The sequence below is a fragment of the Anolis carolinensis genome, chromosome 4 (genome assembly GCF_035594765.1).
Source record: "Anolis carolinensis isolate JA03-04 chromosome 4, rAnoCar3.1.pri, whole genome shotgun sequence".
Lineage (NCBI taxonomy): Eukaryota > Metazoa > Chordata > Lepidosauria > Squamata > Dactyloidae > Anolis > Anolis carolinensis.
Window position 1 is genome coordinate 216531395 of NC_085844.1, and position 26131 is coordinate 216557525.

General features: G+C 41.1%; 1 protein-coding gene across 2 annotated transcripts; it reads left to right on the forward strand.

The window, feature by feature from the left end:
• The first annotated feature begins 5001 nt into the window (after positions 1 to 5001).
• On the forward strand, positions 5002 to 24203 carry znf341 (zinc finger protein 341). Of its 2 annotated transcripts, XM_008109998.3 has the most exons (15): positions 5002 to 5184; positions 9217 to 9327; positions 10580 to 10767; positions 11991 to 12143; positions 12589 to 12819; positions 13632 to 13821; positions 14428 to 14512; positions 15826 to 16016; positions 16741 to 16934; positions 18007 to 18215; positions 19475 to 19571; positions 19992 to 20124; positions 20997 to 21108; positions 22060 to 22130; positions 22973 to 24203. In XM_008109998.3, the coding sequence occupies exons 1-15, from the start codon at positions 5154 to 5156 to the stop codon at positions 23494 to 23496; spliced, it is 2520 nt and encodes an 839-aa protein (XP_008108205.2). In that variant the 5' UTR covers positions 5002 to 5153; the 3' UTR covers positions 23497 to 24203. The 2 variants fall into 2 exon arrangements, with proteins under 2 accessions (XP_008108205.2, XP_062834871.1); XM_062978801.1 differs by lacking the exons at positions 5002 to 5184; positions 9217 to 9327; positions 10580 to 10767 and having other exon boundaries at positions 11994 to 12143; positions 12594 to 12819.
• The last annotated feature ends 1928 nt before the right edge of the window (positions 24204 to 26131 follow it).

The following is a 26131-nucleotide window of genomic DNA, read 5'->3' on the forward strand; positions in this document are numbered from 1 at the left end:
AAGACAAACAGATCAAAATATGGAAGAACACCAAATTTTCTCTTCACTCAATTTTTTTTTCATGTCAGGAGTAACTTGAGAAACTGCTGCAAGTTGCTTCTGGTGTGAGAGAATTGGCTGTATGCAAGGACGTTGCCCAGGGGACACCCAGATATTTTGATGTTTTACCATCATGTATGTGGGAGGCTTCTCCCATGTCCCCACATGGAGAGCTAGAGCTGACAGTCGGGAGCTTACCGAGCTCCCTATTTGAACTACCGAACTTTCAGTCAGCAGTCCTGCCAACATTCAATGATTTGGTTTTATACTTTTTTTACTGATATGCTGCAGGCAGGCCCGTAGCCAGGATTTTGACTTGGGGGAAGGGGCAGGGGCTGAGTCTAAGTGAGAAGATCTACTCTAGCAAACCTTTTGTATTATTATCCCAATACCCCCATGCATATGGGGTATATTGAGCATGGTGATCAGATCATGATATGAATAAGCATAAGTTTAAATAATAAATGTAAGGCCTTCTTGCAGACTACCCTGAGACCCCCCCCCCCTCGCCGGCTACATGCCTGGCTGCAGGGGATACACTGTTTTCAAATCATTGCTGTCACAATGTCCTAGATTTTTCCATTCTATCAAACCTAAGGACAATAGATTTTGTCTAATCTTAGGTAGGAGACTACCAAACAATACCAGGTTTTGTAGGCAATATATCAGAGGAAAGAAAAAACAATGCCACATCTGAGTATTCCTTACCTGAGAAAACCCTATAAAATTTGACAGGCAGCTTAAAGGCATACACATTCATAGGTATGAGCAGCTGCCAACTTCACTCTGCCATAAAAAGAAGCATGATGTTAAAAGTAACCAGGAAGTCTTGTCAATGGCTGAAGCCGATTGTCAATATGGACGTTTTTAAGACATGGGCTTTTAAAGCCATGTAGGCAATTTGATATATTCATTTACCTTTCTCAGTTATGAACTGTATGTATTCTGCACCCTATCATTAAACTTTAATTGTTAAAATGGAACAATTTAAGATAATTATACCCTCTGGAAAAGACATAATCTTGATGCCAATCAGAAACATTGCCAAGTAGTCATTGGAAATGATTTGATGTTCTCTTTAAGAACACTTTTCAATTAAAACGTGTTCTGAAAAAGTAGAATTTGTTAGGTTAATCCTTGCTAGGTTTACAGTGCCCCCTAGTGGATCACCTAATATTTTACAAAATTGTCATACCCTGTTTCCCCTAAAATAAGACATCCCCAGAAAATAAGACCTAGTAGAAGTTTTGCTGAATTGCTAAATATAAGGCCTCCTCCGAAAGTAAGACCTAGCAAAATTTTTGTTTGGAATTATGCCCACCGAACAGAACACCAGAGCATGCAGGATCGGTAAATGTACGTACCATAGAGTGTTGTACATGGAATTAATGGCAGTAACAAGAAATTATTGATAGGATTCACAGTTTGTCTGGTTATGCTGGTTTGTGATGACAACTACTGTACAGTAGATAATAAATGTTCATTTTGTTGTTCAACAATAAACGTGAATTCTTCTTCATGGAAAAATAAGACATCCCCTGAAAATAAGACCTAGAGCATCTTTGGGAGCAAAAATTAATATAAGACCCTGTCTTATTTTCAGGGAAACACGGTATTACTGTAGAACTGTGAGTTGTTCCCAACCTTCAAGAGACCGTGGACCACTAAGACAAAAATTGGATACATTGTGGACCATCAAGGTCAATCAGTCCATTCCCTCCACCATCTGCATGCAAAGAAATACATTTGTTTTTTAAATAACCAGTATTTATGAATCACCATAAATTTACATTTTTTAATTTTGTGATATTGACAAAATACCATAATGAGACTTAATGTAAAAATTATTGTGATTTTTGAGTTTGCATTTCTTTCACTAGGTGGTAAATCCTTGGATTGATAACAATTGCTCAATGCCATGCACATGTTGTGGAATTGAGTAATAGTAGACTGGCTCTTGATATTAGAAGACTTCAAGACTGTCTCAGACTATTAGTACTCGAGCTTCAAGAGCCAGTCTGGGAGAATGGGCTACGAGAACTCATCTTCTGGCCCAGCCAAAGGGAAAGAGTGCCCACGTGCTTCCTTCCCTGCCCTTCTCACAAGGAGCTAGTGATGGAGCTTCCCTTGGCCCCTGCCTTCACTGACCTGCTGGCTTTGGCTGCCTCCTCTTCCTTGCAATCCATCCTGTGAGCAGGGTTTCCTTCCTTGCCTCAAGATCAGGAAAGGAAGGATCCAATGCCTTAATTCCTGCTCCCTCCCTTTGCCCATCGTTGGACCCTTCGTCTCTTATCTGCTCTTGAGGAGGCTGCCGCCAAAGCCCCATTTGCAATCTCTTTCTTGCAAACCAGCTCCCTACTGCCTAGGCCTGAAAATGGGGCTCTGGCAGCAACAGCTCCAAGCCCAGGCAAGGAAGGAAGGATCCAACACTGCCATTCTCGACATTGGATAGAATCATAGAATAGTAGAGTTGGAAGAGACCTCATGGGCCATCCAGTCCAACCCCCTGCCAAGAAGCAGGAAATCTCCCTTGCAAGCTTAGGCAGGAAGGATCCAACATTGGGCAAAGATAAGGAGGTAGTATCCTTCCTTCCTTCTTTCCCTGCTTTTGAGGCAAGGAAGGAAGACCCTTTGGGGAATTATGCCTGCGAGGCCCCTTCCTCAACAGCCAAGCTGCATCAACTCAGGTTTTCTGTGAAAAGACCCACAGACCACTTTTCTGTTTCTTGCAGACCACCTGTGGTCTATGGACCACTGGTTGGGAAGGGACCACTGTTGTAGAAGGTCTGGCGAAAGACCATAACAGGTGAGTATCCAAGGCTTTACATCCCAGAACCATTATTTCTTTTAAAGTATGTTTTTCACGTTGATCCCAAATTTTTATCAAGATTGCGTGATGAATTTTATCATGGTGAAGTGTATAACACTCCTTTTGCAAACTATTTTAAGGGAGAAGGCGGCAGCTGTATTCGTCTGTTGCAGCAATTGCCACACGTTTTTGGAAACTCTTAGTTCTTAACATGAAGGCCCTCTGGTGTTTTGGCCTACAACTCCCAGAAATCCCAGTCAGTGTACCAGCTGTTAGGATTTCTGGAAGTTGAAGGGCAAAATATCTGGGGACCCACAGGGTGAGAACCAGTGTATATGGCCAAGAGTACGGGGATCATTACCGCTTCTTAGGCCCCATCTAACACTGATCATTTAATGCAGTTCGAAGCTAGCATGAAAGAAAACCCCGAATGAGCATCAGTGCTCTGGTGTTTATGGCATCATCATCTGGGGTTTGATCTACACTGCCATATAATCCAGATTATCAAAATAGATATTCCACATTACAGTAGAGTCTCACTTATCCAATATAAACGGGCCAGCAGAACGTTGGATAAGCAAATATGTTGGATAATAAGGAGAGATTAAGAAGAAGCCTATTAAACATCAAATTAGGTTATGATTTTACAAATTAAGCACCAAAACATCATGTTATACAACAAATTTGACAGAAAAAGTAGTTCAATAGGCAGTAATGCTACGTAGTAATGACTGTATTTACGAATTTAGCACCAAAATATCACGATGTATTGAAAACATTGACTACAAAAATGCGTTGGATAATCCAGAACGTTGGATAAGCGAGTGTTGGATAAATGAGACTCTACTGTATCTCATTTGAACTGGGTTATATGAATACACTGTCTTATACTCCAGTTTATTTACTGTCCTGATTCTGAATAAAGAGCAACACTCAAAAAACTGGGGAATTCCAGGCAGGAAACAATGAGGGCCAGCTAACACCTCCCAACAAAGGATTCCCCCAGGCAGGAAGCAGGCAGGCCTTGAAGCTGCAAGGCCATCCAATGCTAATCAAGCTGGCCAGCTGCAACATTCACACTTGCCTCAGGTAGACAAGAGTTCTTTCTCCCACCCTGGACCTTCCGCAGATGTATAAACCCCACTTGTCTAGTTTCCAACATACCTCACAACCTCTGAGGATGCCTGCCATAGATGTGGGTGAAACATCAGGAGAGAATGTTTCTGGAACATGGCTATACAGCCTGGAGAAATAACAGCAACCCAGTATTTATTTAACTGCACTGAATTTATATGCGTCTACACAGGCCATGGCGCCTCTGGTGGCGCAGTGGGTTAACCCACTGAGCTGCTGAACTTGCTGACTGAAAGGTTGGCAGTTCAAATCCGGGGAGCGGATTGAGCTCCCACTGTTAGCCCCAGCTTCTGCCAACTTAGCAGTTCGAAAACATACAAATGCGAGTAGATCAACAGGTTCAGCTCTGGCAGGATGGTAACAGTGCTCCATGCAGTCATGCCAGCCACAGGATCTTGGAGGTGTCTACGGACAACGCCGATTATTTGGCTTAGAAATGGAGATGAGAACCAACCCGTAGAGTCAGATGCGACAGACTTAATATTGGGGAAAACCATTATCTTACCTACACAGGCCATATAACACAGTTTCGAACTGCATTATATGGCATCTTAGGACCTCATCACACTAGAGCTTGGATCCACTTTAAATCCACCTTAGGGAGTGGGTTTTAAACAGCTCAGCCAGACAGGTCCTAAGCCTCACCAAACTACAAACCACAGAATTCTGCAGGAGGCAGAAACCGGACTTAAAGTGGATTCATGCTCTAGTGCAGCCATGGGCAAACTTGGGCCCTCCAGGTGTTTTGGACTTCAACTCCCACAATTCCTAACAGCCTACCGGCTGTTAGGAATTGTGGGAGTTAAAGCCCAAAACACCTGGAGGGCCCAAATTTGCCCATGGCTGCTCTAGCGTGACGAGGTCCTTAGATGGCGCCTCAGGCTCCACTGAAGGCATCAGAGCGCATTCCCCGCCTCCCGCCTGTCAATCACACCTCAGGCTCCACTGTAAGGACTAGAAGCGAACTTCCCGCCCCCTTTTTCTCTGCCTGCCTGTCAATCAATCTCCCTCCCTCCCTAGCTACCCGTTCCCATAGAGAAGCTGTTCCGTCAGCCGGCCTCCCCTCCCCGGCCTCCCCGCCTCGCGCTCCCCCTGCCGGCCGAGCCAGCCTCCTCTCCCTTCCCACAATGCCCGTTGAGGCTGCTTCTGCCGCGGCTGCCTCAGCTCCAAGATGGCGCAGGCGATATTCGAGGCGCTGGAAGGTACTTCAAGCCGGGGAGGATGGGCGCGCGGGGGGAGTGGAGGCCCGGCGTGTCAAGGGCGCGGCTGTTCCACGCCAGGTGGCTACCCTCCCGCCGCTGCGGACGGGACTGGGGCGGAGGAGAAGGCTGGGAAGGGCCGAGGGAGGGTGGATGGAACAGCCGGTGAGGAGAGCAGAGGGAGGGGGAACGGCCGGCGGACGCGCTCACTCAGAGGCTGCAATTTATTTTCCTTGTGAGGGCTCTCTGGAAGGAAACACCATTCTTGAAGTTCATTTCTGCCTCTCCACTGCTGCTTTCTCTTTTTCTGGGTGTCTGGCTTGAGAAATGAGACACCCTGAAACCTTGGTACAACATAAACAAACCTCATTTTCTTCCATAGGTTACTTTACCTCACAAGGGTGCATCTACACTGCAGAAAATAATGCAGTTTGACACCACTCTAGACTGCCTTGGATTACTTTTGTGGCATCACTAGAGCTTTACAAGCTTTCTCTGGATCCTCAGCAAACTACAAATCCCAGGGCTCCATAGGATTAAGCTACTGCAGTTAAAGTGGTATCAAACCGCATCAGTGATACAGTGTAGACCAGGCATGGGCCAACTTGGGCCTTCTCTCCAGGTGTTTTGGACTTCAACTCCCACCATTCCTAACAGTCTCAGGCCCCTTCCTTTCCCCCCTCAGCCGCTTAAGTTGGCCCATGCCTGGTTTAGATGCACCATGGTAAAAGCCTCGCGTCTCCCTAGGAAAATGAAATAATATTTTTTAGCTTCGTACTATTACAGGTTGAGCCTTCCAGAATGGTCCCTGTGGATTGATTTAGCTTTATTTTTGCTTTATCCCGCCTTTCTATCAATGTACGGACTCAGCGGCTTTCGATACCATCGACCATGGTATCCTTCTGGGGAGGCTCTCTGGGATGGGGCTCGGTGGCACGGTTTTGCTGTGGCTCCAGTCCTTCCTGGAGGGTCGTTCCCAGATGGTGAAGCTGGGGGACACCTGCTCGGACCCCTGGCCATTGACCTGTGGGGTCCCACAAGGGTCTATCCTATCCCCCATGCTATTCAACATCTACATGAAACCGCTGGGAGAGGTCATCCGGAAATTTTGGAGGGCGTTGCCATCTCTACGCAGATGACACGCAAATCCACTACTCATTTCCATCTAACTCCAAGGAAGCCCCTCGGATGCTGAACCAGTGCCTGGCCGCTGTGGCGGACTGGATGAGGAGGAACAAGCTGAGGATCAATCCTGACAAGACAGAGGCCCTCCTGGTCAGTCACTCGTCTGATCGGGGTATCGGGTGGCAACCTGTGCTGGACGGGGTTGCACTCCCCCTGAAATCACAGGTCCGCAATTTGGGGGTCCTCCTGGACTCAGTGTTGACGCTTGAGGCGCAGGTGTCGGCGGTGGCCGGGAGGGCTTTCGCACAACTAAAACTCGTGCGCCAACTGCGACCATACCTCGTGAAGTCTGACTTGACCACGGTGGTCCATGCCTTAGTTACCTCTAGACTGGACTACTGCAATGCGCTCTACGTGGGGCTTTCCTTGAAGACGGCCCGGAAATTACAATTGGTCCAGCGTTCGGCGGCCAGACTAATAACTGGGGCGAGTTACAGTGGAGCTCCACTGGTTTACAGTGGAGCTCCACTTGTTCAAGGAGCTCCACTGGCTGCCGTTCATTTTCCGATCCCAATTCAACGTGCAGACCATCATCTATAAAGCCCTAAACGGTTTGGGATCCACCTACCTTTGTGACCGTATCTCCTATCATAAACCTACCCGATCTCTTCGATCATTAGGGGAGGCTCTCCTGTCACCACTGTCTATATCTCAGGCCCACCTTGTGGGAACAAGGGAGAGGGCCTTCTCTGCTGTGGCCCCCCGACTGTGGAACTCACTGCCCGGTGAGATTAGGCAAGCCCCCACATTAGCAGCCTTTAAGAAAGACCTGAAAACATGGCTCTTCCGTTGTGCCTTTGGAGAGTAATCACTACATACATCCCTTTTGCTGCTCTCCTTCAATATTTGTCCTCCAGATTGCACCGCCACTTTATGACCCTGTCCGCTGTGGTTTTTACTCCTACTTCCTTTCTCACCTCGAGTTTTAACCTAGTGTTCATGTGGCCCGCCCTTGGTTTTATTGTTCTTTTGATCTTGTTTAATGTAGTGTATATTTTCTTTTATTGTGTTGTTTAATGTGCTATGATTTGTTGTTCTATTATATTTTGTTATATTGTATTGCTCTGGGCATGGCCCCATGTAAGCCGCCCCGAGTCCCCGTTGGGGAGATGGTGGCGGGGTATAAATAAAGTTTATTATTATATTATTATTATTATTAAGGTGGCTAACAGTAACCACCACCTAAATTAAAATAATGGGAGTAAAGTAAAGGTAAAGGTTTTCTCCTTGACATTAAGTTCAGTTGTGTCCGACTCTGGGAGTTGGTGTTCATTTCTAAGCCAAAGAGCCAGTGTTGTCTGCAGACGCCTCCAAGGTCATGTGGCTGGCATGACAGCATAGGGCGCCGTTACTTTCCCGCCAGAGCGGTGCTTATTGATCTACTCACATTTGCATGTTTTCGAACTGCTAGGTTGGCAGAAGCTGGGGCTGACAGAGGAGGCTCACCCTGCTCACTGGATTTGAACTGCCGAACTTTTGGTCAGCAAGTTCAGCACCTCAGTGGTTTAACCCGCTTCACCATCTGGGGCTCCCTGTTTACACTTTAGTCACCAAAAACATCTTAATCATATTCATATAGGGGCTACTATATGAATATATGCATTTAAACAATACAATTAAAGCCTTTAAACCTGGGTGGCAGAGATAGTGACGACTTTCCTTTCTGATGCTTCAATGTGTCCAAACCTTTTTGTACTCAAAAGTGTTAATAGTAGTGTGCCCTTGAAGCAATGTCTGTAAGGTGTATACGAAATATCCATGAATACTGTGTATAAACTTGAGTCTCATTTCTAACACACACATATACATATATATATACACATAAAATGCAAACAATGTGAAATATAGAACACTTCTAGTGCCAAGCATTCTGGATAATGTCTACTCAACCTGTACTGAATTTAAACTTCCTTGTTGGTTATGGCTGAAGATACTTTTCAAAGGAAATAAAAAGAAAAGGGCTGTAGAATTAATGCAGTTCGACATGAGTTTATAATTGCCATGGCTCCATACGATGAAATCATGGGAGTTGCAGTTTTACGGTGTCTTCAGCTTTCTCATTCTCATGGTTCCATAGCATGGAGCCATGGCAGATATAAAGTTAATTGCATTAATTTTGAAAGGGTGGTTGCCGAGTGACTGGACGAGGATTCAAATCCTTGTTTCTTGAAGTCCTAGCCCTCGTTCAAGCACCACATCACACTATTGATTAATATTTTATATGCAAGACTTATCCCAAAAGTTCAAGGGAATATTCAATAATATTCAGTCCTATGAAACTTTGGTAGCAGAAGGGAGACTTCCTTGAAGGTGCAAATCTGCCCTGATTGTTGCATATTCCAATCCTGTGCAAGTGCTAAAGATACAAGGAACACACACACACACACACACACACACACACAGAAACGTGTGTGTGTGTGTGGGGGGCTTAACACCCCCCCCCCCCCCCCGCTTATGTAAGGCTATGTATGCTAAGGTAATTTAAATGATATTTTATGTAACCTGGATCATGTTCAGGTATCCTTCAAATGATGTTTCTGCATCTTAGTCAGAAATCTTACCAGTCTTGTTGAGTTATTACACTCAATATTCTAATTAATTCACATCATTCACATGGTAAGCTTTGAAGATTGCGGTGTTGTATGGATGGTTTTTTTTAATATAATTGGGTAGTTCATTGCAGAATGGCAATAGCTGCATTAGAACTTGACCAAGACATGATGTTGGGTACAATTGATGTAGTTAGGTCTTAAGACAACCTGTTCAGGTTTATCTGTCTGTTTTTGCCCTTGGAAATGTTTATGGGACATTTCTGAAGGCAACATCTAGCCACCATTTTGTCCTCTTTAGGAATGGATAATCAAACAGTCTTAGCTGTTCAGTCCTTGTTAGATGGCCAAGGAGGAGTAGCAGATCCATCAACACAAACTGTCAATGCATCTACCACCATTCAGACCATGGGTGAGTCCTTTGTGCGAATATTAAAGGAAAATTGGGGGGGGGGGATAAAGAACTAGTTTTCCAATTATACTGTAGCTTTATTGTTTGCTTGTAATGCTTTTAAACTTGTGCTGTAAACTAAAATTGCGTGGAAATGTAGGCAACAAGTCTCTTTCAAGAGAATTAAAGCTCATAGACTTCAAAGAATTTTGCCCACCTACCCCCCCCCCCCATTTTTCTTACATGTTTTTAAATAAGAAAATGTACTTTATATAAATAACAAAGATTGTATAAATGCACATTCACATGGAAAATAAAAAAAAGAAAGTTCAACTTTAAAATGGTAGAAGCAAAAGGTGGGGCCAGGAAGCACATTTGAGGCAATAAAATGTGTATTGGCTAGTGTAACAGCAAAGCAAAACCTGCACATTCACATGGAACAATATAAAAAGAAAGATCAACTTTTAAATGGTAGAAGCACAAAGTTGTGACAAAGAAACACAATGTGAAGAGGCAGAAGCATCATTTTCTTCATATTGTACTCATTCCAGCCTCCTTCCCTCTCTTGCTCTCCTTCCCTTCATGAAACCAAACATACGAGGAATAAAAACTACACAAAATCAACTAACCCAAAGTTCCTCAAAGCAGATAAGACCAAAGCAGACAACAATCTCCCAAAGTGGACAAGAGCACAAGGAACAAGGCATGGAGGCATAAGGCACGGAGGCTTGAAGCCCTAAAGCCCTGGACTCTTGCTCTAGCTCTCCCACTGACACTAGCTGTTAACTAAAAATGCTGCTTGTATGTCAAAGCAAACCCCAGGCCAAGCGACAGATCTTAACTCAAAACACTCTTAAGTTGGGATGCTCTTAAGTAGAGATGAAATACTTTGCATCTAATGAAAGTCAAAGTGTGATATTATGGCACAGACAGACTGTGCTCATATGGCTGTGGAAAAATGGAACATAGATGATATTTTTAAAGAATGCTCTTTATATCTAGATTTAAATACTATTTGTATTAGAGATATTGTCCCCTAAATAAAACCTTGACATTCTTATTAGTAGGCACTGACTACTATGTGTTTCAGCAAAGAGAAACTTTAACCTGTCCAGCCACAAGAATTAATCTCTACCCCATGTTGTATGTTTTTGTTACCAATTCAACTATTTTAATATAATGCTAGCTTTGTGTTTGTGCTTACATGCAAGAGCCTGGTTGGCTGATGCAGAATAAACTTTGACAATTGGAAAATAACTTTTTGTAATCACAGATGATGATGACGTATTCCTTTGTGGGAAGTGTAAGAAGCAATTCAATTCGCTGCCAACATTCATGACCCATAAGCGAGAACAATGTCAAGGCAATTCCCCCTCACTGGCTACAGTGTCCTTGGCCACTAACAGTGGCTACACGCCGTCCATTACGTCAGTGCACCAAGCTCAGGCCACAAATCGCCAGGTAAAAATGCTGAACGTTTAGACATCTCTGCACTATAAGGGGATAGAATGTTATAATCATAAGCCATTTATTTAAAGTTAGGCTTTTGTGGTGGTGGTGGTGGTGGTGGGGTAAGAAAACAGGATTTCTTTGGTTTACAGGAGTATTCACTAAAGTGTTGCCAACACAATGATTATATTTTTCCTCAAGTTGGTAATGAATTATCTCACTACAGTTTTATTCAACTTTACTTAGGTCACTGTAAGTAAAACTGCTCAGGTAAGATACAGATTGGAACATCATATAAAATTAAGCCAATGGCAAGCAGCTAATTGTGCTGGACGCCGAATATCTGGAAAATCCAATACAGTTTTAAGTAGCCAGGGCAGAATGTTCAGCTCACTGGCCACACAAACGGAAATGCCGGGTTGCCATAAATGAGCTGTGTGCAGATGAGCCTTGACTTGTTTGACCTGATTCAGAAATTGTCTGAACATAGATAGGATTTTCCAAATCAGGATTGCAAACCAAAATGTGTTCTTGGCTTATCCTGGAGCAACAGAGTAGGGTACCGGATTCAGATGAAGCACTACGTTTTTACCTGGATGTGTTATGAGAGGAAGAAGGTGAATACACTAACACATTTACATTCATGATCTTGTCCACTGAAATCCTGCCTTATTGCTGCAATTGAAATTGATTCGCAACCTAACCTGACTGGAAAGGTTAAGAAAGATGAGGATACATCATTAGCATCTTACATCTGGAATAGTCAACCTAACAGTTGGCTAGACTGCCTGGAACTAACGGGGATTGGTGTTCCTACACATTTGGAAGACTGTAGGTTTCTCAGATCTGAGCGATACATATCTATGGGATAATATAACATAGAAGACAACAGGATTATGCTAGTGTCATATAATAAAGGTAGTTGCCCTTCTTATGTGTTCCTTTAACCTGGGGACTCTTAATAGCCATAAACCCTATATTATAGTGATCTTAAGGACCACAAATCATCCACAAGCAGTGTAACAGTAAATTTATGACTGGTATTGGTAAGGATTTGTGAAATGTTTTGAACATTCCAAAGTGCAGTATTAATCTTAAATACCGAACCCTTTCTGAAAGAGAGGAATTGGGAATTTTGTTACAAGTTGTTATGAAGTAGATTACAATAATTCATTTTGGATTTCTGAGTTGGGGTCCAAAGTAAGATTTTTTTAAAAATGTCTTCTTCCTAACAGATCTCTACATACATTACAGTCCCACCGTCTCCTCTGATCCAGACATTAGTACAAGGGAATATTTTAGTAAGTGATGAAGTGCTGATGTCAGCTATGTCTGCTTTTACAACTCTGGACCAACCACCAATCTCCAATGTACAACCCTCTGTTCAGGTAAACAGAATGATTTTCTGTTATTTTAAGGTGCATGGCAATTTGTAAAACTGTGTCAGGTGTAAGATTTTATAGGGGGCTTGTGTATTTAAAAAAGATGTTTTGTACTTTCCCAACATCTTTTGTTCTTTGGTGGTAGTACCAAAAATCCATGGATGCTGAAGTCCCATTATATTATTACAGTAAAGTGGTATCCGTTATATAAAATGGCAAAATCAATGTTTGTTTTGGGGATTTTATTTTAATATTTTCAAGTTGTGAGTGGTTGAATCGGTGGATTCAGAATCTCAGGATACAGAGGGAAGACCGTATTGTATCTAATAATGATGGTAGTAGTAGTAGTAAGAATGCTGATCAGGTTTATGAATGGAGGCAAGAGTCTGGGCACAAATCTTTTTGATGCTTTCTTTCCAATGTTTTCTAATTCCCCATTTTGCTTTTTTAGAACAGCCTGAATATGCATGCTGGAGCAGGATACCTTTCTCAACCACCGCCACCTCCTCCTCCACCACCTCCTCAGCCTCCCCCTCCTCCACCTCCAAGCCTTGGAGCACCAGTCCAAGCCAGTGCTCGTAGCAGAGGCGTTGTGGAAGTGTACAGTGCTCCTCCCTCCATGGTTAGGAATGGTGCAGTAGAGATACAGAATCTGGGGATGCAGCCCTACCCACCTATGGAGGTACTGATGGGTTTGGGCCTGCATTGTTCAGTGTGCTGCTAGTGTTGTTTGTGATCTAAAATGCAGCTTCTGATTCACTCAGCTCCAAAAGATGAATTACCAACATAATTAGAGAGAAGCATAACAGAATGCAGACAGCTGTCTTCTCGTTGGTGCTTATTTCCTCTGTGACCAGAGTGCTTATATGGAAAAAGCCTGCCTCATGCAGGGAATTGAGTTAAGAAGGAAAATTATTGACAGCATAGGCTACAGGAACTGACTGATGTAGAGAAATTACTAAAATGGCACATTTGATTACATGGGAACATCATAGAATTGACTGATGTACTGAAATGCCAAGTCACGAGGCAGAAGCCTTATTTATTCATTGGGGAGGTTGGTATTGGAAACAGAGGCCCCACCCACACTGCTATATAATGCATTATATGAGTCTACACTGAGCATATAATACAGTTCCAAACTGTATTATATGGCAGTGTAGATGGTGCCTTAGTCTCAGTATTAAGACAGCTATCTAGTATGGAAATTCAGAAATGCCCAACATACCCTCATCATATCTATAGAGTTCAAGTCTAAATTATTACCTAGATGTGGTTATGTATGTCATAAGTATTTTGTTACAATATTTAATTTGTGCTATTAGCCAGGAGTCAAATTAAAGTATTGGTCATATCATATCCATGGGAATTGTAGTCCAAAAAATAACTTTTCCTAGCCTGTTTGATGCTGGTTCTGCCTTTGAAGATGAATGTTGGAGCCTTGAGGACTCTAAAAAATAAGACATTTTCTTTCTTTTTCAATGTATGTTTTAGGTGCCCAGCCAATGTGTGGAATCCTCTGTGTACCACTCTCCTCCAGTGTACAGTCCAGGCAAACAAGGTTTTAAGTCCAAAAGCCCGAATACTGCTCATCCCTTGAACAATACATGTAGGGGAAATGTGACCAATTTTGATTCAACCTTAAAGAACCGGCGTTCTAAACCAGATAGCACTTTTCTGGAAGGTAAGACCGACTGTTTACCTTTTCTGTGATTTTCCTAAAATGTGGCAGCAGAAGAATGCAGCAGAGTATATTTCAATACGATACATTTAAGAGGGAGGGAGAGAGAGAAAACTGAGCTGTAGACGTGATTAATCTCTAGATGACCTCCTCTTCCCACTTTAGAATCTTGTGCATTTTTTGTGTAAGATAAAGAAAATACTTTATTATTATTATGTTTATTTATACCCCGCTTTTTCTCTCCACAAAGGAGACTCAAAGCAGCTTACATTAAAAGCATTTTAAAAGACTTTAAAATCTACAAATATATAAACATTAAAACAGGATTAAATATCAATGATATTATAAATACACAGTTAAAATCCACAAAAACTGATTAAAACATACTCAAATATTTTCGATGATACAAAAGGCTCTGAGAAAAGGCAGTACTAGGCACTCTGACAATATCTCTCTGCAGGATTTGTGCTATAAGCTGCTCTAGTACAAGAATTTAATGAGAAGGGAATTAAAATACAATCTTTGTGGACTGAAGTGAGAGAATAAGAATCTGTGACAGCAGCTTTCTTAATATGAACTGATTTTTGTTTTCTGCTGTTTGCATTTCAGGGAAACCTAAATCACCCAAACTGAAATGTACATACTGTGACAAGACTTTTACCAAAAACTTTGACTTGCAGCAGCATATCAGAAGGTAATGCTGGGCTTCCAGATGGGACACAGTGGCATTAGCTGTAGATCAAGGGAAACAATTAGCTTCCATCGGAACCATTCGTACTAGCTGGCTAAGGCTTTGGAAACTATCTGTCTACTAGATTGGGGTGGTTTCCCAAACAATGAACAGTGGTTACGGCATGCATGCATGAAAGTAACTCAGTTCCGGCTCTTGACTGTCTGTTGTCAGTCTGTCACATTTTCCCTAACATTGACTCTCCTGGCTAGCCATTGGTAATCTTGTTAACAGTATTAGCTTCCAGATTGCCATGTTCAGGTTCTGCTTCTTCATTCTGTCTGTCCATATGTTCAAGTTTTTGATCTGTGCTACCAGTCCACATCTCTGTTTTATATGCTTTTTGCTTTTCTCTGGGAGAATTTTACTGTACTTTGACATACTGTTCTAAGAAAATAAATCATCAACTCATTATTATTATTTTAGAAACTGAATTGGACATGGAGAGGGTTGCAGTAGCAGCCAGAAATATGCTTCCAAAATCCAAGCCATATTTGATAGCATTAGACAAAGAGTATCGGTGACTGCTGTAGCAAACACCAATGCACATTTTGAACATACAAAATGGAGGGGCCTTGATTGCTGACCCGTGGACTGGATCATTTTTATGTTGAAATAAACAATGTGCAGTATTACAACTAACTTGGTGGTCCAGGAGCTGGAATAGCCCAAGACATTTTGCTATCTGAGGCAGAATAGTCAATGCAGAATTGACAGGATTGATGTGATCAGTGTGATCACATTTGATTCCAACTCCCCACATTTAGGTGAAAGGTTATAGTTGAGTAGACTTTGTTCAACACAAAATTAAGAAGGGAAAGAGTCTTCCCACTTGTGGAACAGCTTATCTAAGGTGTGTTTTAGGCTTTCTTTGCCTTCTTTCAGTAAGTGGCCTTCTGTATTGATCTCTTTTATTGTTGATTTATTTTATAATGTTATTAGCTTACTTTACTTTTTGGAAACACTTTAAGTACAGTTTATTGTTAAAAACAAAGGCAGAGTTACAATTATTAGAATATAAATAATAGGATGTGGTCCTTGCTTCTTATCTTGTTTCTGATTACCTAATGGAACAAAACCTTGTAAAATCGTCTTGACTCCACAACATTTCAGACCTCAGATATTGGAAAACGTCATTTTGGGTACTATAGTTAGCAGAATCCCATTTATTTTTCCCAAGATCTCACCTGGATGCACCGGTAGCAACTTGCAGTCAGTATTGCCATTGAGAGAGTCTGCTTTTCAGTTTCTGAATTTGTGCCCTTTTTTTCTTACAGTCACACAGGGGAAAAGCCCTTCCAGTGCATCGTTTGTGGCCGTGCCTTTGCACAAAAGTCCAACGTGAAGAAGCACATGCAGACGCATAAGGTGTGGCCACCAGGAGTTGGGTGTACCATCTCTCGGAGCTCTGTCACTGTGCAAGTCATGCCACTCAACCCCAATCAGCAGGAGGATGAGGAAAATGCAGGTGCATGGCTTACTGGTGGAATGACCAGTTGACTGATGACCTGCTCCCCAAACCTCTGAATTATGTGCTTGTTTTTACCCATCTGTCTTTTTCAGTCCTAAGACTAGCAGAGTTGAAGATTGTTATTTGTTTGTCCTGCTTATTGCGGGGTCAGATGTATATGTCAGCATGCTCATTCAGTCACATCTCTATGTTCTGTGTTCTCCAACCATGTTTATGAGAGTGTGTGCCAGTTGGTTTGTTCCTGTGATCAATTTGACATAAATCCAAACTGGAGCAGTGATAGTGATAACAGGATAACATGTGGGTATCTCATTCATATGGTTACTATGAGTAAGAATTGACCTGATAGCCATTAACAACACAAACATTTACATGTAGAGTATAGCCTGTGATAAAAGGTGATCCAGTTGGCTTCTGAAATATAAAAACCTATACAACTCATAAAACAGTGAAGACCATAAGAAACAATCACAACAACCAGAAGGAACAAGAATACATAATCAGGAAACCTTTTAATATTGTTTGATATGTTTGAAAAGGGAAAGTGAAGGGGGCCTAATTTATGTAGTTTTGCATTTTTAAGACGGCATCATAATTTGAACAAGTGAAAATGAAAATGTGAACGAGTGAGTTGGTTTCGGTGGGTAACCTGTCCTAAAAATACCCCCTCTTCAAATTAGAACTCTAACATTTTTGTGTCCTGTTTTTTTTCCCCCTGCAGGCCTAAACCCACCTCCAAGAAACAGTCCCCCACAACCTCAGGCCATGCCTCCAACCCAAGAGCATGAATCCAGCAAATTGGAAGCCAAGCAAGTGGTCTTGATAGACAGTTCTTACCAGTGCCAGTTCTGTCCCAACAAATTCAGCACATACTTCCAACTGAAATCACACATGACTCAGCACAAACATGAGCAGGTGGGTGGCCTGCCTTGCTTTGGTCATTCCTTGACCTGTAGAAATTGAAGAATTCATATGTGAAAACAAATTTGTATAATCTATGCAGAATATAGAATTAGGCTTTTCTTGGTGCAGAATATATGATAATTTGGTGCAGGGGCTTTCTTTCTTTAGTGTAGTTCAGAACAAAATGCAGGGAAAATATTCCAACTAAACATTAGGAAAAGATTCCTGATGGTAAGAGCTGTTTAGCAATGGAGTTTGCTGCCTTGGAGGATGGCAGAGTCTCCTTCTCTGGAGGTTTTTAAGCAGAGTCTGGATGGCCATCTGTTGGAGTGCTTTGATTGTGAGTTCCTGCACGGAAGGGGATTGGACTAAATGACCCTTGTGATCTATTCCAACCCTATGATTCAATATAACTCCATATCCTATTTCAGTCTAATTATCATTCTAACCTAGTGTACTTTTCACCAGTTAGCCACAGTTCTATGTCATTTGAGCAGAAATAGTAGAGGTAGAATCTGAGGCATTAAGGTCTTGTAGTTCATCTGCAGCCCTTCTGGAATATATTTCACTCACTGATAGAGCATATTCGCTCACTGTTAGCCAAGATTGAAGGCTAAAACTAAAATAATTCTGTAACAATTTCATCTTAGTTTTCCTCACATCTCTAGTTCAGGCTGGGAAAGAATCTGAAACTCTATAGAGTCGCTGCCAGTCAGTGTAGGTGGTATTGAGCTAAATAACCCATCAGTTATCTTTTTATGAGTCCTGTGTGCAAGAAAGCCAGGGTAGAGTCCATGTAGCCTCCTAAACATGTAGCTTCCTCTGAAGTTAGGTGATTTTGTGCCCTTTCTGCATCACCTTCACTCAGGGATCAGACAGAGACGTTTATAGGAATAGAGCATGCATAGAAGTAGTAGATAGCTTCCTGTGCATGAAGGAGGTACCTAACACCCACAAAAGCCTTCAATTACTTATGTTAATTTATTTTAAACAGTATGTTATGGTTAGTTGATTGGTCTTTGTAGAATACAGATTGATGATTATTATCTGACTGAATTCTCTATCTTCCTTCATTCTTGTATAGGTTTACAAGTGTGTTGTGAAAAGTTGTGCACAGACTTTTCAGAAGCTGGACTCTTTCTTAGAACATATCAAGAACCACCAGGAGGAGCTGAGCTATCGCTGCCACCTCTGCATCAAGGACTTTTCTTCCTTATATGAACTGGGCATCCACCAATATTCCCACAGTCTGCTGCCTCAACACAGTCCAAAGAAAGACTTGGCCATTTACAAGTACAGTAGTTGCAGGGCCAGCATTTTTCCAATCTGAGTTTGAAGGGAGAAAGTTGAAACCGCTCTGACTTCAGATTTGAATGTGTTCTTAGCAGAACAAACATTTGAAATAGAGTTAGGAAAGCAATCAGTGCTGTGGGGTTTAGGTGGTTAGATCTCATTTGCTTAGTTGAGAAATAATAACAAACCAGATTTGGGATCCTGGTTTGAGAACAGCTTTTAACTTGCAGCAATGAAGAGAATCTGTGGTTTGCAACATGTTAGAAACATGTTGGCTGAGTTTACTGCTGCTAATTTTTATCTCAAATCTTGTTTTATCACTGTTATGGCATTATCACTTATTCCAAATGGGAGAACATTTTGATGAGACCACCTGGCATTTAGATCTTGAAACTTCTAGGCTAGTAAAAAAAAAACTCAGAAATGAACTATGTTTATATGTTTTTAAGCCTCTGATACCAGTGATGAAGTTTTGACGTAATGACAACAGTTTTCAGCCATTTTCTTTCCCTACCTTCTCAAGCTATGCTCATGCTTCCTCATGCAATTGGAGGAAGGGGTTCATTTCTTCATTTGCACTAAGGCTTTCCTTCTCCATACATATTCTCACAGTATATACTATTTTATTCTCAAAATAAATGTATAAGTTAGGCTAGGAAAGGGTCCCAGAATAGCTTCATGGCTGAGCAGACTTCCTACATCCACATCCAGTATTTGAGCCACAGTGACACTTGTGGGTATGAAATGCCTAGTTTTCCATTTTGCTGATAAGTTAGAAAAGTTAAAAAAAAAGTGGCAGAAAACTCCAGTTTAGAAATGGGGGGAAATGTTCCTATTGGTTTCCTACCAGAATGATGGTTTTCCCAGCACTCAGGACTCCTTCCCCTGTATTGAGAAAAATAGAATAGTGACAATGTTCTAGAAAATTTCCAAGTATTTTTGGAACAGTTCATTAGACAGAAATGTATTTTTGCACACAGCTATATTTTCAAAAAACCAGACTTCCTATGCAAAAAATATTTTATGCACATTTTTGTATAGGAAAACCATATATATTTTATATACAATATTTCATTAGAAGATTTTGCAATGTGAAAATACCTCTTGAGAACTGTGTGCAAATCTCAATTTTCTTCTTTAGTAAGGAGAAAAATTTGCACATTGTTCTGCTTTGCATACAAGGGCAAGGAGCACAAAGAATTATATCAATTTTTAGTTGAGTTAACCCCAAACATTTTTCCTTCTCCTTTCTGCTTCAGGTGTGTCAAGTGTGTAAATAAATATTCCACACCAGAAGCCCTGGATCATCATTTACAGACTGCAACACACAATTTCCCCTGCCCTCACTGTCAAAAGGTGGGTAGGTGGGTTTAATGAAGTTACTTGACTGTTTGGGTGTATAGCTGGTTTTTTCATCCATTGCTGTTAGTCCATCTGATTTATTTATCCAGGCTTCTTAAGTTGCATATTTACACATTCAAATGCTAATGTCCAGCTGAGCAGTGCAATATGTACTGCAGATCCAGAGTGTCATAGAAATTTAGCCTGTACCACATTGTCCTTAGTTAACTAGGGATGTTTTGCCCCGTGACTCTTTCTTCCATTTCACATCTGCAGGATTTGATTATGCAGTTGTAACTAAAAGACTGTTCCAAGATCCCTTAAGTTTCCCTCTATTCTGGGAATTAGTTGCATTACTCTTATGGCAAACTACATTCAGATACACAGATACTGTTTAGTGATGACCTTGGTTTTAGCCATGTGTATTTTTTGCAGGTGTTCCCCTGTGAGAGGTACCTGAGACGGCACCTCCCTACGCATGGAGGTGGAGGTAAATTCAGATGCCAGATCTGCAAGAAATTATTCCGCCGAGAACACTACCTCAAACTACATGCTCACATTCACTCTGGTAGGTAATGAGGCAAATATATGTCTACAATGCATCATACTTGTTCACAGTCTTAGGGTTAGGGAATTTACTGTTACTGTCTTTAGCAATGGTCCAGTATCCCACACTGCTTGAAATTCACTTATCTATAGGAGTAATTGCTCCCAGTTTGGTGATTGTTAGCATTAGTTTCAAACTTAATTGAAGCAGCCCTCTAAGCAAATTGGCCGCCAGATAAAAGCTTCCTAAGAAACTGTGAACCAGTACAGAGAATTAGGAAATAGTGAGATGAGGCAGAATCATGATTACATTAATGTCTTTTGCATCTTGGGATTCTCCTTTAAGCTTCATCTCTCACTTGTTTTTTAAACCACTCTTTTCTATTTATAAAAGTTTGCATTATCTTAGAGTGCAGCTATATTGTAGAACTAATGCAGCTTGACACTACTTTAACTGCCATGGCTTCATGCTATGGAGTTCTGGGATTTGTAGTTTGATTAGGCACTAATCGATATCAGGTAATCGATAAGAACTTTGTAAACCTATAACTCCTGTGATTCCAGAACATAGAACCGTGACAGGAATCAAACTGCATTAATTCTATAGTGCATCCTTAATCTTTCTTGGAAATTATGTATTTTGATGTGTCATTTCAACATGTGATCTGATATATTCTAGAAATATTTAATATAAAGTGTGGCTAAAGTGTGATTTTCAAGTCAGATATAGCCCACCCTTTGTTTTATTTGTGACCTACATTACCTGTTACAAAAAACAGGAAATGTGATTAGAAAGGAGTGATAAATTGTTTCTATCTTGGAAATCTTCTTGGAAAGTCAGTAGAAAATCTTTACGCCCTTACACCAAGCCCATCTTGTCTCCTTCCTGTACAGGTGAAAAGCCTTTCAAATGCTCCGTGTGTGACTCAGCCTTTAACCGGAAAGATAAACTCAAAAGGCACATGCTGATCCATGAGCCTTTCAAGAAGTATAAATGTCCATTCTCGTAAGTATTACATGTGCCTTAAGAATAGCACTGGCATTACAGATAATGTTGGGATAATTTTAATCTTTATTACCGTAATTAGCGTAGAGGCTTTTGAGGTCATTTTTTCTGATTGTCAATCCAAGCATTCTGCATGATACTCAAACAAGTAGCAGTATTAGATAACACACAGGAGGAATAGCCTTCTTACTCTAGGATCTTCAGTCCACATCTGATTAATGAGGCATTCAGTAGCATTCTCTGTTTTCACAATTCATTATAGTATGTTTTGCAAATGGAAGAAATTAGAGGATGCTGGTGTTGGTTGATGTGAGGGCCTGGCAGTTCTATGAGGACTTAAGTCAGATGGTGCCACCTGACACTATATATTTAACCACACGGATGTAGTTTTATCCTTCAGTTCATTCAGTTAATGACATGCTCAATATCTTCTTTATTACCTTGCATATTACTTTTGTTCCCAGAAAGAGTGTTTTTGTTTATTTTTGTTTTCTCCTCTTTTTGTTGTTTGGACCTCTCTTCCTGAATCATTTATTGAGAAGTCATCTTGCTGGAATTTAGCTGTGCTGTGCTTATTTCCTATAAATTGCCATTGTGGATATAGACTTGCTTGGAGATAGACAGCTAGATCAGATGCTCTTGGTCCCTTCCAGTTCTTCAATTCAAGGAAAACCTGCAGCTCCTTTTCTGGCACAATTTTTGTGTCTTTTTTCAGTAAGCCAGTTTTCAAAAGCTTTGCAGGATGAAGAACAACATCGATAGAGCATTTCTTTTTTTGCAAACTGATATCTGCATTGCTGTTCAGGCTTATGTTTCTGCAGTGATTCCCTTGTAATTCTCCTACCATTTAGTTTACAAGATACAGCCATTGTGAAAATATCTTGATTCTGCTGAAACAAAGCACAACATCCATATTTTGTTCATTATTTTGATTTTTTTTTGGTGTTGCAGAAATCATACAGGCTGCAATAAAGAGTTCAACAGGCCAGACAAGTTGAAAGCTCACATTCTTTCCCATTCAGGTAAACAAGTTTACAGCTTTTTTTTTTTTTTTGGGGGGGGGGGGGAATAAACAGAGTCCCTTTGGGTGAGAAGGGCGGCATAGAAATGATGGAAATATTTTTTTTAATTGTCATCATTCCTTCAAAGTAAGCTTTAGTTTGTTGTACTTCATCTATAGTGAAGTGGAAGCAATGTAGCTCGAGCCACGAGGATTTAGGACCATCCTGTTGAGCTCTGATTAAGCTAGACCTAATTCTGTCTGCTACTGTACCTATTAATCCACCCTGCATTGAAATGTGTGTCCTAGAAACAATCCAGAGAAGCTAATGATAGCAAAACTCAATAAATCATGCCTGCTCCATTTTTCTACAACATTTGGACTGGATCTACACTGTCACATTTTGAACTGCATTATATAGTCAGTGTAGACCCATATAATGCAGTTCAATGCAGTTCAAATTGCATTATATGGCAGTGTAGGTCCAGCCTTAGATTCTGTCCAAAAAGTATTCAGCATAGTAGACTTTACATGTCTTCTCATACAAAATTGGTTGTATTTTATTCGGGTTGGGAAGCAGTATGTAATTAAGTAGAGCTGATGTAGTAAAGTTGCTAAGAATTCAGACCATGCAGAGGACAGATGGTCACCTGTCAGGGAAATATTAACTGCGGATCTTTATGCTCGTGGTGGGTTGGATTAAATTATCCTTAATGTCCCTCCAAATGCTACAGTCCTATTTAATTCCTATATTCTGAGAGTTGCATCTCAGCAACATCTGGTGGAATATACTTTGCCATTTCCTGCTCTAGTCAAAGCATTAGTGCACAAATAATTATGCCATTTGTGTTTTTTCTTCTTTAGGGATGAAGATCCACAAGTGCCAATACTGCCACAAGGCCTTTAGCCGGCGAGCTCACATGGCGGAACATCAACGTGCTCACACAGGCAACTACAGGTACCGTTGCCCTACCTGTAGTAAAGGCTTTACACGACAGAAATACATGAAAGACCACAACTGCAGGCTGAGCCTACCCAAGGACAAAGAATTGCCAATCAGAAGGTCCCAGAAGAAGTGGGGAACTCGTGGGCGGAAAGTGGGACTTTCTCTTTCAACTCAACTGGCCTTGGCGGAATTAAAAGACAATGCAGGTGGAGAGAATCCTCAAAAAAGTGGTTCCAATAAAGAACGGTTTCCAGAGTCTGACACAGTCCTGTCCATTGTGGTTGGCAGGCCAGCCCCAATACCATCCTCAAATTCAGACCATGGCCACTCTAACCAGCGCAGTGGCATCCCATCCAACCTTTCTCTCACTGAGTTGCAACCTGGGTCAAGGAACCCATGTGGCATGCTGGCAGTCCCTGTTTACATTCAGGCTACTGACTGACTGAATAATACTGTGATTTGTGGGCTACCTTAGTGGGAAGAAGGTTCCTCTTGGCTTTGGCAGAACTGGACTATAGCCAGGGACCAGAAAGGCATGGGAAAGGTGTGTGTTCATAAATGTTGGGCTGCTGGGAGCAGGAAATGCATTGAGAAAGGAGAATTTTCAAGAAAGCATACTCCAGCAGAGCCACTGAAAATATAGTTGCATTTTTTGGTTAATGGTCACTGGTTAATGAGGTTCATGTTCTGTCCTGAACCCAGTGAGAACCACAATCCTGATGAGTGCAGAATTCTGCAGATTTCTTCAGCCTATGTTAAAGTCTATCCCATTTGTGGCTATGCTCTGAAATCTGCATTGCCCTGCACTGTGATGGTTTGCCTTTCCTTTTCAAGCAAGTTCATTATGTAGCTAATGAAGGGAAAGTTTCTATTAGACTGGCATTATGCAATGACCTCAAAACTTCTGGAACAATTGCCTAGAGATGAACAAATAAGCATGTATTATGGGCCTGGCAAGTGCACTAAGAAATAATGACAGTTTAATATGATTGTTATGTTGGGTGTTGACAGACCACTTGGATTTGATGTTACATTTTGAAAATATGTCAGAATTGTCATGCTATCCAAATTTCAGCTGTTTTTGGTTGTGACCATTCGCTTCAGGAAAACTGATGCATTCTGTGACACTAAAGCTTCATCAATCCCTCACTCTGAGTCTCTTGGCATTTCACATTTTTTAAAAGTAAGGGTCTTTACTGCTTCTCCCATGAATTATATTTACATCATATCCATTTTTCAAGAAACTCAGAATGGCTTTGTCTCACCACTGTGAAGTAGGCTAAGTGTGAGAAACTGACTTGTTTAGGCCTCTTACAGCGTAATCCTGTACATATAATTCTCCGGTAAGTCTATTGTTGGATTGCAGTGAGTTTCCTTTTGCATTCAAACCAGTGGCTAAGTCTTGCTCATTTTGATGCATATATATGCAGGAACATAAACGCATTTAGCGATCATGGGTTGCTGATTAGCTCTTTTAGATCAGTGGTTCTCAACCTGGGGTCTCCTGATGTTTTTGGCCTTCAACTCCCAGAAATCCTAACAGCTGGTAAACTGATTGGGATTTCTGGGAGTTGTAGGTCAAAAACATCAGGAGACCCCAGGTTGAGAACCACTGTTTTACATGAAACAAAATGTTACAACAAGCAGGTAGGATTGTGTTTAGATAATTTCTTGGATATTAAAATGCTCACATTTTTTCCACACAAAAATTAAGTCAAGTTGACATATTTTAAGTACAGGTATTCTAAGTAGTAATTCCACTCTGTTCTTTGGCTTGACCTCACCTGGACTGCTATGTTGATACCACAATTCAAGAAGAAAAAAGCTGGAATTTATCCAAAGGAGGGCAACCAAGACTGTAAAAGATTTGAAAACCAAGCTCTACCAGAAAAGGTTGAGGAAGTTGAGTGTACTGAGCCTGGAGATGAAAACGCTAATAGATTTTACAAGAGATGAAAGCCTTTCATGTGGAAGATGGAGTGAACTGGTTTTCCGTTGTTCTAAAGGACAGAATTTGAACTGGTGAACTGAAAATACAAACTAGCACAGTGGATTCTACCTAAATGTTTGGGAGAGGTTTTTGAGAGCTGTTCAGCAGTGAAAAAGACTATCTCAGAAACTGGAGTTTTTAGAGGTTTGAAAGTGATCCCTGAGGAACACATCAGTGGATTCCTGCATTGGCAGGGTGTTTTTCTAGATGTCTCCTTGGTCCTCTTCCAGCTCTTCCGCGTTTTTCTGCAGTTCTGGATTCCCTGTTCAGTACAACAAATATATTTGCTCTATCAGCTTTATATAACATCATTAGGATCTATCTGTACACCTCACCGCAGATTTTTTTTTTACATACCAAGACGACTAAGGCACAATAGATCCAAACAATAGGAAAAGAGTGTGGCGGAGTCTCCTTCTCTGGAGGTTTTTAAGCAGAAGCTGGATAGCCATCTGTTGGGAGTGCTTTGATTTTTTATTCCTGTATGGTAGGGGATTCAGTTGGATTTTTTGGGGGTGTTTTCCAACTCTATGAAGAAAAAAAATTACATACTGTATTAAAATGGCCTTTGAAAGCATTCTTTTTCAATGAGGCAAACATTCCATTTCTGCAAAGTATTTCTCGATGGACAATATTAAAACAATGTTTGGTTTTGATTATCTTAAAATCAAATTCATTTCTTTGCTGAAAACTTCTTCATCAGAAATCTGTTACATTCAGTCCATACTTTTACATTTTTATGCAACTTTCTAGTAATTTAATTTCATCACTAAAAATAGATTAGTTGGGTTCCAGATACTGGTCTGAATCATATTACTACTCTGCGGTGCTCAGCAAAATAGAATTTGTTATGTCAAGTCATTAAAAAGAGGAAATTTAATAATAGAGTATATCAGTCGTTCAGTTCCCAGTAATAAAGATTCCTGAAAAGGTGCAAAATAATATTTGGTAGATTTATTCAGATGTAAACCCAGTAGGTCAATGTCTTTTGTGCTGAAGTTGTAGTATATTTTTGGTAAAGCTAGGCAGCACTCATTGCGTGTTCAACAATGTTAGAAGAAAAATGCTAAATATATTCTTCCAGCGT

What these genes read in the sequence shown, in the direction of transcription:
- znf341 (XM_008109998.3), top strand. Translation starts at nt 5,154, where the DNA reads ATGGCGCAGGCGATATTCGAGGCGCTGGAAG. An exon ending in GATATTCGAGGCGCTGGAAG is followed by an intron (nt 5,185 to 9,216) that starts GTACTTCAAGCC and finishes TGTCCTCTTTAG; the next exon opens with GAATGGATAATCAAACAGTC. An exon ending in TCACATTCTTTCCCATTCAG is followed by an intron (nt 22,131 to 22,972) that starts GTAAACAAGTTT and finishes TTTCTTCTTTAG; the next exon opens with GGATGAAGATCCACAAGTGC.